This window comes from Ursus americanus, chromosome 14 (genome assembly GCF_024610735.1).
Source record: "Ursus americanus isolate L20-20 chromosome 14, mUrsAme1.1.p, whole genome shotgun sequence".
In the NCBI taxonomy this organism is placed as follows: domain Eukaryota; kingdom Metazoa; phylum Chordata; class Mammalia; order Carnivora; family Ursidae; genus Ursus; species Ursus americanus.
The window spans coordinates 41912647-41926337 of NC_142140.1; the positions used below are offsets into that span (position 1 = coordinate 41912647).

At 49.3% G+C, this 13691-nt stretch overlaps 1 protein-coding gene across 1 annotated transcript; it reads right to left on the reverse strand.

Moving 5' to 3' along the window:
* Positions 1-1884: 1884 nt before the first annotated feature.
* CCR9 (C-C motif chemokine receptor 9) lies at positions 1885-11910 on the reverse strand. The gene is made up of 3 exons (XM_045778756.2): positions 11840-11910; positions 5013-5059; positions 1885-3856 (listed from the first exon to the last, which is right to left on the reverse strand). Exons 2-3 carry the CDS (start codon positions 5031-5033, stop codon positions 2771-2773), a joined length of 1107 nt encoding a protein of 368 aa, XP_045634712.2. The 5' UTR covers positions 5034-5059; positions 11840-11910; the 3' UTR covers positions 1885-2770.
* Positions 11911-13691: the final 1781 nt, after the last annotated feature.

Below are 13691 nucleotides of genomic sequence, written 5' to 3' on the forward strand. Positions count from 1 at the left end.
AGAGAGGGGCCGGCTCATAATACACACACAGGTGTTTGCCAAACGAATGAGTGTTCCGCAGGCCTGAAAGACAGCCCCACAAGAACGAATCTCTGGTCATCCTGCTGTAATGTGTAGACTTAAAATTAGTTAAAAAAAAAATTTTTGGAAAAACCAAGATGATTTCTTTTTTGGTCATGAACACACACCATCTTTCATTCAGTTTCTTGATTTTTCTCAATTATGGAGTTCTCATCAACCGTAATTTGCTATGATAACCCTCTTTTATCTTTCATATTTTCTAGAAATGCCGAGTGAGTCACAGTTCCTCATGGGTTTCCCCGTGTTGGCTCTTCCAACGTTTTTATCTTAGGATAAATCTGCTACCAAAACCTAGATTCGATTGAACGTAAAATGGTCGTATTTATGCAATCATTTAAAAACTAAGACAATTTGTCATAAAACATACGTAAAATCTTTACCATGTGGTTCAACGGCAGCCTGTCTAATCCCATGTTGGAGCTGTGTTAGGTCTCGGACAGCAGTGACAGGCATGTCCCAAAGGAAGCCCTTGGAACTAGGCATGGCCATTGTGAGCGGGTGTAACTCAGGGTTTGTCATTCTCAGGGCATCCCACACCCCCTTTCTTAAAAATCAGAGGGGGAGAGAAGTGGAGTCCCGAGCGTTTTGTTTGTTTTTTTTTCCCCCAACTAACACGCATTGGTCAAAAGTGCATGACCTCTCAACTCCTACTGAATCTCCATTTCTGGTGTGTCTTAAGTAACTCCAGGCCGAGTGTAGACCCAGCAAGCACAGTCATGGCTCACCCCTTCTCCCTCCACCCCTCCCCACTTCCTCAGCTCCACCGGGCCCCCTGACACATGGTCCCAGAAGTGCGGTATCAGAAGGGCACTGAACGGAGAAGCCAGACTCAGGGGTGCTCTTTCCACCTCACTGCACCATGTTATTTAGGTGTGGCCCATGCTTCTAGCTTATTCTCCCAAGTTCCTGAAAAGCCACCCGGCTTTCCTGGGACCGGTAGCCGAGCGATGGCTCTGTCCATCCGCTGGCCTTGGGGATATCACCCTCCCCTCAACTGCAAGCGATGTTTGTTGCACTGGGACCCGTGTCACCCTGCCGGTCCCAGACTGATGCTTACTTACCCCCAGCCACCCGCACACGGGATGGGTTAGCAAAGCCTTCGTGTTGGTGCCCATTTTGTGCTTCCTGTATTCTGGACATTCCTGACATGTCCTTTAGAGGTGGGCCAGGAGGAGGAGGGGGATGTGGCTGAGTCCAGGGTTCTGTGTCCCCTTTGGAGCCCATGGTCTTAGGCCTGAAACCCCGGTGATTCACGGCACACGGAGAAAAGCAGATGCCTCCTTGAGAGCAAGTAGCAAAGCCAGGTGGTCTGTGTGCCGCTTGAATAGCCCCCCTTGGAAATTCCACCAGACTAATTGGGACAAACCTGGGAAATAAGCTTGAGTGGAGGAGAGATAAAAACCGGGCACCCAAAGGGAGGTGGGGGTGGGGGTGGGGTAAGTGGGGGATGGGCATTAAGGAGGGCACTTGTTGTGATGAGCGCTGGGTGTTGTAGGCAAGTGATGAATCACTGGCTTCTAGCCCTGAAACTAATAATACACTATATGTTAATTAACTGGAATTATTTTTTTTTAAGAATTTATGTATTTGAGAGGGGGGAGCAGAGAGAGAGGGCAAGAGAGAATCTCAAGCAGACTTCCTGCAGAGCAGGGAGCCCCATGCGGGGCTCGATCTCACGACCCTGAGCCAAAATCAAGAGTCAGATGCTTAACTGACTGAGCCACTGAGGCGCCCCTAACTAACTTGATTTAAATAAAATCTTAAAAAAAAAACAAGAACAACAGGCAGTCAAGATGGCTTTAAGGTATTTTGGAGATTTTATTTCCTTTTCCCAGTCTTATTCTTCCCACTGTGATGTGGCTATGGACCTTTAATGGAACACTTATAAAATATAGAAATGACAAAGAAAGTGACAAGTAATGGGTATTTTACACAGTCATCAAAAAGCACTTTTTCTAATATATAAAATGTTTTCACATGTGAGAGCCAGATAGTTAAAAGACACAAAGCAAAAGTGAATTGCATTACTTTTTTTCTCAGCCTCATCTCTAAATCGGAAGCCTTTGAATGCATCAACACGATACAGTAAGAAAAGGAGAAGCAGCGTGGAGGCAGATATCCTTCCCGCAAGCTCAGAAACAATAGGGTCCATAAAACCAACCCGTTTTCTAGGGAGTCGACACAGTGGACCATCGCAAAAGCCACTCAGCAGAGTGAGCCCATGACAGAGCCAAGGCCGGTTCTGCCAGCTCGGGCTTTCGGGGTCCCTGCCCAGGATGAGCAACCCTTGTGATACGAGTGGACAAGTGGAGTCCTTGGGCAGGTCAACCCTGCAGCCAGCTGTGGAGTCACAGAAACCCTCCAGAGGTCGGCTGCTTTAATGCTCGGGCAAGTGGCAAAAAGCCAGGGTGGTCTGCAAGACCGTCTGTGAGCCCTCCTTTGAAAATTGCAGCCATTGCAGCCAAGAACCAGGCAACAGTCTCATGGGACGGCCAGTCAATTTGGAAAACTCTGGCCTGGAAATTCTAACTAAAGTCATCATCCAAATTCATGCCGTTCTGGGTTTTTCTTTTCCTCCTACTTCCTTTTTCTTCTTCATTGGTTTCCCTCCAGTCGCATCTGTGGGACAGCTGTACCCGTATTTCTCGTGACTTCCAAAAAGGGCCATCCATGTCAGAACGAAGACCCCTCAGTAGGAGAGGGCCCCCGAGGTCGTCTCCAGCAGCATGGATGACAGCTTCACGCTTCCCTCTCTCCTCGTGAACAAGACCCACTGTGCCTGGCTGATGCAACCCAAGCTCTTCAGGGTCTTTACAAGATCCCGGCGGAATCTCTCGCCCACAAAGACATAGAGCACGGGGTTCAGGCAACTGTGGAAGAAGGCGATGGTTTGAGTGACCTGGAAGCAGATGTCAATGTTGGTGGAAACGGCACAGTTGGAAATGAACATGGTGTAGGCATCAATGGTCTGCACCAACAGAATGCAGTTGTAGGGGAACTGAGATAGGACGAAGACCGTAAGGACAGTGACAGTCACCTTCAGGGCCTTGTGCTTGGATGACTTCCTGGCTTGTAACAGAGTGTGAATGATGATGGTGTAGCAGCATGCCATGACCACAAAGGGGAGGAAGAAGCCCAGGATGACCTTCAGGGTCAAGACGGTTGACTTCACTCTGGAGCTCTGGTCACTAGGGTAAACCATGGTGCAGATGATAATGTCAGATTGCTTCTGGAGTTGACTGTACATTATTTCTGGGATGCAGAGTGTGGCCGCCAATACCCAGACGGTGAAGCAAATCATTTTGCTGTACAGGAGTCTTTTCCGCCTCCAGGTCTGTGCTTTCATGGCCTGAGCGATGGCGATGTAGCGGTCCACGCTGATGCACATGATCAGCAGGACGCAGCTGTAGAAGTTCATCTTGTACATGCTGTTGACCACGTTGCACAGGAAGGGCTGGAATCTCCACTGGTCAGCGGCGGCGATGGCCCAGAAGGGAAGGGTGAGGAGGAAGAGGAGGTCGGCAATCGCCAGATTCAAGAGGAACATGTCGGTCATGGTCTTGACCCGTGTGCAGTACCAGTAGACGAGGATGACCAGACTGTTGCCCACGACGCCCACGAGGAACACGAGCCAGTACAAGGGTGGCAGGAAGTGGCTCGCAAATTGCCTGACGTCATTTTTCTTACAGTATATGTCCCCGTAGTCAAAAGGGTCATCATCCATGGAAGACGTGGAGTGGTAGCTGTAGTCATCAGATATGTTGGAGGTGGGGTTCTGCAAGGAGATACCAGACACAGTTAGGTCAAGGAGGACCCTTTGGAGGATTGCAGGATGGCAGGGGAGGGGGCCACGTGACCCTCCCAATCCCAAAACTCTATGATGAGGTAGTGATGTGTATGCATGGAAAGGAGGCATTTCTGAGAACGTCTGCTTGGATCACCCAACAGATTTATATATTCAACGAACGTTCCTCACGCACCGAGGCTGTCATGTACCATGTGCGTGCTAAAAATGCAGCAGTGGCTCAATCAAACATGGTTCCCGCTCTTGTGGGACCCACCTCCTAGTGGAGGGCACACACAGGCAAACCAACAGAGACAGGACATGTGACAAGGGCTCAGATGGGATAGGACCCCTTTGGGACCAAGGATGGTCACAAAACTTTTATCAAACTCTGAATGATTCTGATTTCTCCTCTCTAGTCCATACTTCCAAAAAGGTCCTAGAGGCTCCTACACTTTTCTGGGTCCAGATTTCTCTGAGTCTCCTGTAAGCTATGTATCCTCTGCTCATGAAACACCAACACACACACACACACACACACACACACACACACACACACATACACATACACCCTTTCACGTGCGTGCACATACACAAGCCCTGGGACAGGCGACATAATGTTCAGGATGCCTTGTGCCAAATTTGTTAAGAATTTCAAGACAGCAGAGCATGAAGTCAAGCAGGTGGCACTTTTAAATACGGGCCCTGTGCAACTGTACAAGTTGAACACCCATGTACCGTTCTGTGGTTTCCCTGAAGGCTCTGTCCTGTTACGCAAGAAGCCCAACCCAAGGGCTCACCAAGGGTTTTGTCAAACTAGATTCTGCATGGTTCCTCACCCTTGTTTGTCTCAGCTTGAGAACAGACACAGGGAACCGAGCACATCTAGTTAAAAATCATCAACCCCTTTACCTGTTAATAAAATCTAAGATAACATTTTCCTCTCACTTCACCGCATACGCCAAAGCTCTTCTGGCTTTGCGTGTTTGCAAAGCCCTCTGTGCTGGCATCGACTGCTCAGCAGAGATCTTGCCCCCGGAAACCAGGCAGAGAAATCCCTCCCCACAGCGGGTTCCTTCCCACACCCCCCAACACAGGCAAGACGACAGTGTGTTTGGAGGAGACTGAGGAGCATGGCTGTACTCACTGTGAATTCTGTGGGCACCATGATGGACCAGAGATGCGAGCTCGCTTCTAGAAAGAGAGCACAAAAATCAAAAAGAGGTCTGTCTTACAAAAGAACAGTAATAAACACCTAAAGATGGAAATGGAGTGTTAAATTCATTTGTTCATATGAAAAGAAAGACTCCCAAGCAAGAGTCAGCATCCCTGCGACACTGATGTCAAGCCGAATATTCTAGATTTCAAAATGATCTTAGTTGTTAACAAAGGAATGAGAGAAACCTCTCCCCTGAGAGCCCTTCGGGGCCTTAATGTTTTCCCAGCACGTCCTATTTACATTAGCTCGTTTTCTCTTGACTCAACTTCTCAGTCGCGATCTGTTTTGCTAAATACCCCCACCCTTATGTTATCAACCAGGGGTCTCCTGAAGATCACAGGACTGAGGATGACCTGAGAACCCTCTGGGCCCAGACTGCGTGGGATAACCAGGTGGCAAGGACATGGCAAGGACAAGGACAAGGGCTGGCTTCTACCAGCATCGGGGTCCCTCTCCCAGAGGGGTTCAGAGCCCTCTCTCCTACCTACATGCTCCATTTACAACCCCAGGACAGGAAAACGGGCCCTATTTTCTCTGTCCCCTTCCTCCAGCAGGAAAAGGAGGTCCCAGGATTTGTTTAACAAAGAAGATGTACTTAGTTCCCTAACACAAAGGGCCTCCAAGTGACTTAAATAAATCTTGGCTGTCGTCCGTATGTGTTTTGAATCTCTATAAACCCACTGCGATATGACTCAGGGAACAACGGCTGGCCTCTCTTCAAGGAAGGGTCTCTGCCTGGGCCGGGCATTTCTTTTTATACTTTTAGCAAGTATATTCCTTAAGAACCATGTAAGGCGCCACACCCCAAGTTTCTAGAAGAAAACAATTCCCCTTCATAGATCCAACCCTAACCTGTTGGTTTCCTTTCCGTAACACAGCATCGTGACTTCACCTCCTTTCCTGAAAGAACGGTGGTTTTCAGTACCTGACATGTGGTACAACCACTTTGGAAAACCGTTTGTCAGGTTCTTAAAAAGTTCAACATACACTCAGCCTGTGATCTGACCATCCCGCTCCTAGGGACTTACCTAAGAAAATCGCAAGCGTGCGTCCACACAAAGACTGATACACGCACGTTCATAGCAGCTGTATTGTAACAGCAGTTACTGGAAACAACCCAAATGTCTGTCAAGTCTCAGGAAAGGGATAAGCGCACCGTGGCCTGGCCACACAGTGGAATCAGAACGGACAACAGATGCAGACAGCAACGCGGATGAGTCTCGAAATAATTATGCTAAGTAAGGAAGCCAGACCAAAGCAGCACATACCGTGTGATTCTACTTACATAAAATTCTAGAAAATGCAAACTAATCTATCGTGAGAGAAGGCAGACCTGTGATTTCCTGGTAAGAGAGAGAAGAGGCAGGGGAGGGCGAGGGGCGGGGGGAGGTGCAAAGGCACACAAGGAAGCCTTGGGGGGTGACAAATAGGCTCGCTCTACTGATCGTGCGACGGTTTCATGGGCATATACGCATGTCAGAACTTACATTCTGCACTTCAAACGTGTGCAGTTTCTTTGCAGTTGGACCCCAATAAAATGGCTCAACGGAAGGAAGGACAAACAGTGAAATCTCATGAAAGCTTGCTGGTTTTCTTCCCTCCTCAGAGTCCTCTCTGGCCTTTAGCAGGGGAGGAAGAAGGCGGCCAGAACTCGTTCCCGGCAACCTTCTTGCCAGCAGCTTCTCAAGAATGCCTTGGGGTGCCTTGTGCTGTTTATCGGAGTTGAGGCCTCAAGATGAACTCGTGTTTTTATTTTTATTTTCTTAAAGATTTTATTTATTTATTTTGAGAGAGAGTGCACACAAGCAGGGGGAGGGGCAGAGGGAAGGGGGAGAAGCAGGCTCTCCGCTGAGCAGGGGGCCCAATGTGGGACTCGATCCCAGGACCCTGAGATCATGACCTGAGCCGAAGGCAGATGCTTCACCGACTGAGCCATCCAGGTGCCCCTGAACTCATGTTTTTAAAGCATAGATAGATAGATAGATAGATAGATAGATAGATAGATAGATAGACGATTGATAGATGATTGATTTGTGTGTATATCCACATGTATTTCTCCCGAGAGGACCCAAAAGCAATGAGAATAAGCACCCAGTGCCCAGATCTTAGTTTCTAAACACCTTCTTCCACCAAAGGAAGCGGGACTCTAGACAAATGTCTGACTCCAGAGCTGGGGCAGGGAAACTAAGAGGAACCTGAAACTGACTTTTTTTTTTCTTTCGCATAGGAAGCAAGTGTTTGAAGGACCATGAGGACTCGTCAAAGGACGTAGGTGCCAACCTGCCGGGGCTCCCACTAGCCAAATCGGAGGTGATTTGGGCAGCAAATTAAGTAACGGTGGCGATCGTTCTAGCACATGCAACTACGTGAGGCTCCAGGAGCCCGTACTGATGCAAATAAGTGAAAAGTAGGGGCGCCTGGGTGGCACGTGATCCCGGCGTTCTGGGATCGAGCCCCACATCAGGCTCCTCTGCTGGGAGCCTGCTTCTTCCTCTCCCACTCCCCCTGCTTGTGTTCCCTCTCTCGCTGGCTGTCTCTCTCTCTGTCAAATAAATAAATAAAATCTTTTTTAAAAAAGTGAAAAGTATATATATATACGGTGCCAGCTACTAAATATAGAAGGAGTCCTGGGATTGGAAACTCGCCAATGGATGCTGAAATTAGGGGGCGGCTGTTCGAATGGGAGCAGGGACGTTGGCCTCATCACAGAGGATCGCCCCTCCCCCCCCAATTCCATATTGTCCCACTGACTTTCCCGTCCTCTACTTTGTTTCCAAATCACGCTCTTAAAAAATAAAATCTTTTTTTTTTAAACGCCCAGTTAAATGTGGGAATTCCCAGCTCAGCTTATGTAATTCTATCACAGCTTGGGGGACAGGGAGATTGTTTTTTGAGACATTAGCCAGAAAACACTTCATATATTTCTAGTACCTGGGGCTTTCTTTCTACCTGCATAAAAAGACTAACTATTAAGAGATAATATCAAAGAAAGCAAACTCCCGAGGAAGAAAGTCACATGAAGAAGAAAGAATGGCTTTGGTTATGGTTAGTTATAGCCAGTTAGTGGGGAGTGTAAACTGCGTGTCCGCCCCGCCCCGCTCTCCAGCCTTTAAGGGCCAGCAAAAAAAAAAAAAAAAGAAAAAAAAGTCATCTCCTCAGTGAAGCCCTCCATGGTTTCCCCAGTGCTGGAGACAGGAGGGTTGCTATTTGCACCCCTCCTGCCCTCTTGACCTTGCCCTGTGCAACCTTGCAGAAGCTCTCTCTGTCAAAATTTACAAAGCGCAACAGCTCTGACTCAGCACTGGAAATACGCCCTATTACCACTCTAACAAAAGAACATAGAGATACACCTTGGGAAATGCATGTGGCAGCATTTTGTTTTTGGAGCAAAAAAACTAGAAATAATCTAAATACCCAGCAATTGGTAATATTTTGATACACCCTTCAATAAAACACAAGTAGTCCATAAATAGAATGAAACAGACCTCACACTGATATAAGGAGGTCACCAAGAGTATTAGGTAGAAATGCAAGGTGAAAGACCATGTTGCTTGATTTTTTTTTTTTTTTTAATATGTAAAAGTTACACATGTCACTGCTGGTCAGTACTGAAACATTTTCTGGAAGGAGATCGAACAGTTATGACCAGCGGAAAGCGAGACTTTCATTTTTTTTCCTTTAGGTTTTGTAAACTATTTAAATATTTTACTTTGCGCATGAAATTTTATTTTAAGAACTCTCGTAAAAATAACTTGCCGCCTTTTTTTTTTTTTTTTAAAGAAGCCCCAGTGTGCTTCCGTTCCCTACACCATACACCTGTTTGCAAAGCTCGTCCCCGGAAGGCTCTCACAGCCGGCTCCAGCTGGCCTGGAAAATAGCCAGGACCAGTCATTAAATTCGCTATGGTTGGGGCGCCTGGGTGGCTCAGTCTTTAAGCGTCTGCCTTCAGCCCAGGGCATGATCCCAGGGTCCTGGGATCGAGCCACACATTGGGCTCCTCCACTGGGAGCCTGCTTCTTCCTCTCCCACGCCCCCTGCCTGTGTTCCCTCTCGGCTGGCTGTCTCTCTCTGTCAGATAAATAAATAAAATCTTTAAAAAAAAAAAAGAAGAAGTTAAAAAAAATTCTCTGTGGCTACTTTTTGCAACTTCGAGATCCTACATTAGTTTTCTTGTGAAGGCTTATCTTGCTGCTGTTGTCAATGTGTTTCTGGCTCATGGAAAATTTAGAGAGAGCCAAAAAGAGTAAAATCAAAACATATTCCTTCCTAGGCCCACCAGCAAAAGACACCGCGGACGGCCCTCCATCTAGTTCCCCTCCTCCATCAGAATATTTGGGAGATTTTATTGCACCAATTGCAAAGTCTCCAAGCTCGCTTTCATTTTCTTCTCGCCCCTGAGAAGGAGGCAAACACCCACATAGAACGAAACATACTGAAAGCAGGCCCCTCTCAGGTCTATGGGAGTGCCCCGGCATCTGGCTCAGCGCTGCCCCAATCTGTCCCCGCCATGCTCAGGGTGCCTCATTATAGGGCTGCAATTGCTCAAATCTGAAAAGCCTGCCTGTGTCCTGCAGCATAACGGATGCGGTGAGGGGAAGCACAACGGACCCCCAGCTGTCCCTGCGTCCATCCCTTTCTGCCTGTGGGAACTTAGCAAGAAGTGACATGTCTTCACCGAGGCTAGATGTCCTTGGCTTGCAAGGGCTTGTGGCAAGGGCCAAGTGCAATGCTCTTTGCAGAATGCAGAGGGCTATATGAGAAGGGGGGAACATTCTTCATACCCCAGCTACTCCTTCAGTGTGTCTTGACACTGAATACACCTGCTCGGCTTAAACATGGTATGAGACATGATCCATGTCCACAAGAAGCTCACATTCAAGTACAATGGATAGGTCATCACTGCAAATACCAATAATGCTAAATGCTACCAATTGCTTTGGGAATCAGGAGAAGGACGTCAGGACTCCAGCATGGGGAAACCCAGGAGGGCTTCATTGAGGAGGTGACATTTTTTGTTGATTCTTGAAGACTGGAGAGGATGGGGATGTGCAGTGAGGGGAGAGAACATTGCTCAAGGGCAGGGAAACGTATCCACAAAGGCATGAAAGCCAGAAAACAGGAGATGTATACAGGAGCTTTGGTGGTGGTAGAAAGAAGGGAAAGCTGCTACTTTACCAAAAACAAAACAAAACAAAACAAAAAACAAAAACAAAAACCCAACTCTGGGAAAAGTTGGGCTGGCTTCCATTACTATCCAATCATTATTTTTCTGTTCTCCACTGTCCTTAAGTAATCAACACGAAAATCATCATGGAGGGGCGCCTGGCTGGCTAACTCAGAGCATTGGGACGCTTGATCTATAAGTCCTGAGGTCAAGCCCCGTGTTGGGTGTGGAGTTTCCTTTAAAAAAAAAAAAATCATCATGGAGCCCCAGCCTCCCTGCTCACTGTAGCGGGTGAATTGGATACAGATACTAATGTGAGTCAGGAATGTGGGTGTTGCTTTGATTTTTGTTCACTTTGCCACACCGAGATTGAATCATCTCTTGCATTTTTTTGGTAGCTGTGCTTTTTTTCACACGGTCTGAAATCGGGGTCTCTGAGCTGTCTACCAGGCCGTCCGCTGGCCAAGCCTGGGTCGGGCTCCCACCCCTTACCCCGCCGTGGGCGCTGCACTGAGCACCCTGTGAGTGCGGAGTCCTGGTGGGGGGCTTCAGAGCAGTCAGAAAGACATGGAGAAAAAAGGCGTCAAGCTCCAGGGGCTTGTTCAGCAGAGGGAGGAGGAGACGGGCTCTGGCAGGCTGGTGGCCACCCCTCATGTCCAGCGCCGGGCTCGGGGACAGCTCGCCTGCCGCATTGGGCGGCTACAGAGCCCCGGCTGATGGGAAACTGGAGAGGGTGCCTGTGTTGGAAAGGACAAAGCTGTAGTCCCTGAGGAGCTCTTGAAAATAAAGGAGCTTTGCTTTCTTCTGATTATAAAGGACATTCTGTGCATTTCATATTGCACAACAACAACAACAACAACCCCACCCCAGAGCAAATCAATACGAGGAAGACCATGAAAACTGCTCAAACAGCCCTTTCTTGGGCTAGTTGCTGGTCACTTTCTGAGATGCATCCTTTTAGACGTTTTCTCTGCAACATAACCTCACCCACACACTTATTGGGAAGGGAATCGGACTGCACAAACAATTATCGATCCAGCTTTCTAGTTACGCTCTTTCCCAGCCCACTTTTGCTAATTAACATGGCGCCGTCATCAGACTGGATGGCAGTAGTCCGTTGTCTGGCTATGTCACAGTTCACTTAACTGGTCACCTCTTAGTGCAAAGTTTGCTTGTTTCCAATTTCTCACTGCTATGCAGAGTGCTGCCCGAGACATCCCATCCGTGGGGCACTCTCTCAGACCCAAGGCCCTCCTGGGGGCTTCACTCTCCTGGTCATGACCACCTTCTTGTCACCTGTCCCGAGCGCCTGCTTCTCCCTCCTGTAAGGGACAAATCACAGAACAGACTGTCTTGGACCGTTACTTCACGTTTGTGGGAGGGAGGGAGAGTCTTATTACTCATCCTAAGAAGCCTGGGCAAGCCACTACCTGATTCACCTTTGCCTCCCTGGAAGCTTCTAGCAAAGTGCCTGGTGCTCATGACCACTGGACAAATGAGCAAAAGCCTGGCTTTTAGAAGCCATCAAAGCAATGCACAAGGGAGGGCATAGGAGACCTTGGGATGTGCAGAGGGGAAGGGTGATACTCACTGCGGAGGGCAGCGGGACAGACTCCAGAAGGTGGCCCCACCAGCTCCGTGTAGGGGGCAAGGCTGCTCTGCTCTCTGGGGGCAGAAGGCTGGTCTGCTCTCTGCCTGGGTTGAGGGGCAAAGCTTTTATGCTTTCTGGGCAGGAAACATCGGCCAAAACACTATAAAGGAAGTCAGGCCACCCCTGCCTGTGTTGTCACTGGTGGGGTGGCCCAGGAAGGTGGGGAGCGAGGAGTCACCAGCTGCAGTTCCAGCAAACAGCAGAGTTGAAGATTTGCAATCAGAAGTGAAAAACCAAGAACCGCTGGGCTAAGGGAAACCATCTTTTCTGAAGACTCGTCTACAGACGGGGGAGGCTAAGAACAATGTCTTTTTCCTAGACAGCACAGCTACTTACAGGGAAAGGGGGGAAAGAGAGGCTGTTGAGCAGGGTCAGCTTTGCCAGCTTGCTATGAGTGTGCACCTCTAAGGTCTCCATGGGGGAGGGGGAGGTCTGGCCGGGCCTGCATGGGACCAGCACCCCCAGCACGGTCCGCCACCCTTTTTGGCCTTGACAGCTGTACCCAAACCCTTGGAGCCCTCCCACCCGATAGAGACACGGTCGCTACTGGCCACCCGGGCCTTTTCAAATTCAAACTTGAAATGTAACGAGTTCCTTAGTCTCAGCAACCACATTGCAAGTACTTGGGGGCCACACGGGGCTGCCGCGGAAGACAGCACGGTCTCAGAAAACCCTCCAGAACAGCGCTGCTTTAGAAAATCGTGTGTGGGATGCGTGTCTAGGAAGCCAGGGAGTGTTGGAGGGTCACAGACCCCTTAAAGTCGGGGTCAGATACAGTACTCCTTCGTTCCGACATGACCACTCTCCATCAGATACACGGACACCGACAGCACGTTTCATCTGATGCATGATAGCTTTTCGATGACATTTTTGGAAAAGCCAAAACGTATGAAATATTATATCCTTAATGGTGCTCACAGATGAAATTTTTCAGCCCACAGCTATGGTAGGGTCTTCGATCACGATGCAATTGCACACCCCCCACTTCCCCCCCCCCCGCCCCCGCCCCGGGTCCCAGGGTCAGGTGCTGCGCCGGTCAGTGGAGGGGCGTGTAAGCGGATAATCGCGGGGTACAAGCAGCAGCCCGTAGCCTCTGCTGACTACAACAGAGGAAAGACCCAAGTCGGTTCCTTCTTGTCATTACAGCAAAGACCTCTCTTTTATCTTCCTTCTGGGGGAAAATCACAGCTACACTCTCGTGGAGACTGGCGCCCTCTCTTCGGTTCATTCATCGTCCCGTGGACTCACCGGAGCAGCAGGGTGGCCCTCCCCAGACCCTCGGCCCGTCCGTCCCTGGAGAGCCCGGGGCTGCATCCGATGAAGTTCGATTGACTCTCTCCATGGGAAAGGCCAACGAACAGCACGTACGAGAGCTCCAGACCATAAGCAGTAAGAATGAAAGCATCAGTTGATTCAGCAGCCTTGACGGAGCTGTGAATTCCCTGCTACTCGGCCCAGAGTCGGTGAGTATTGTGTCAAGGGCTCTGGCCTTTCACTTCTCTGCATTGGCAATCCTGGACAGAAACAAGAAGGAGCGACAGAGAGGAGACATGCTCCCTGAACTGGTTTTTGGCCATCCTCAGGCCTGGGGAGCAGGGCACTTCCTTCTCCCCGGGGCTGGCCCGGGACCTGGGAGTGATTTCAGGAGGCTGACATGTGCTCGGGGTGCAGGAGCTCCCGTGTTTCCACCTCCTCGGGCCTCAAGCCATTTCTTCACCAGGTAAGGGCATCCCAGGGAGACGTTGAGGGTTGGGGTGAGGCTGGTGGGAGGAAGGGAAGTCAGGGAGGGGGT

Excerpts from the sequence above, each read along its gene's own strand:
- CCR9 (XM_045778756.2), bottom strand. The coding sequence starts at position 5,033 with ATGGTGCCCACAGAATTCACA. Across the intron at positions 3,857-5,012 it reads TGGTGCCCACAGAATTCACA|AACCCCACCTCCAACATATC; the intron begins GTGAGTACAGCC and ends ATCTCCTTGCAG.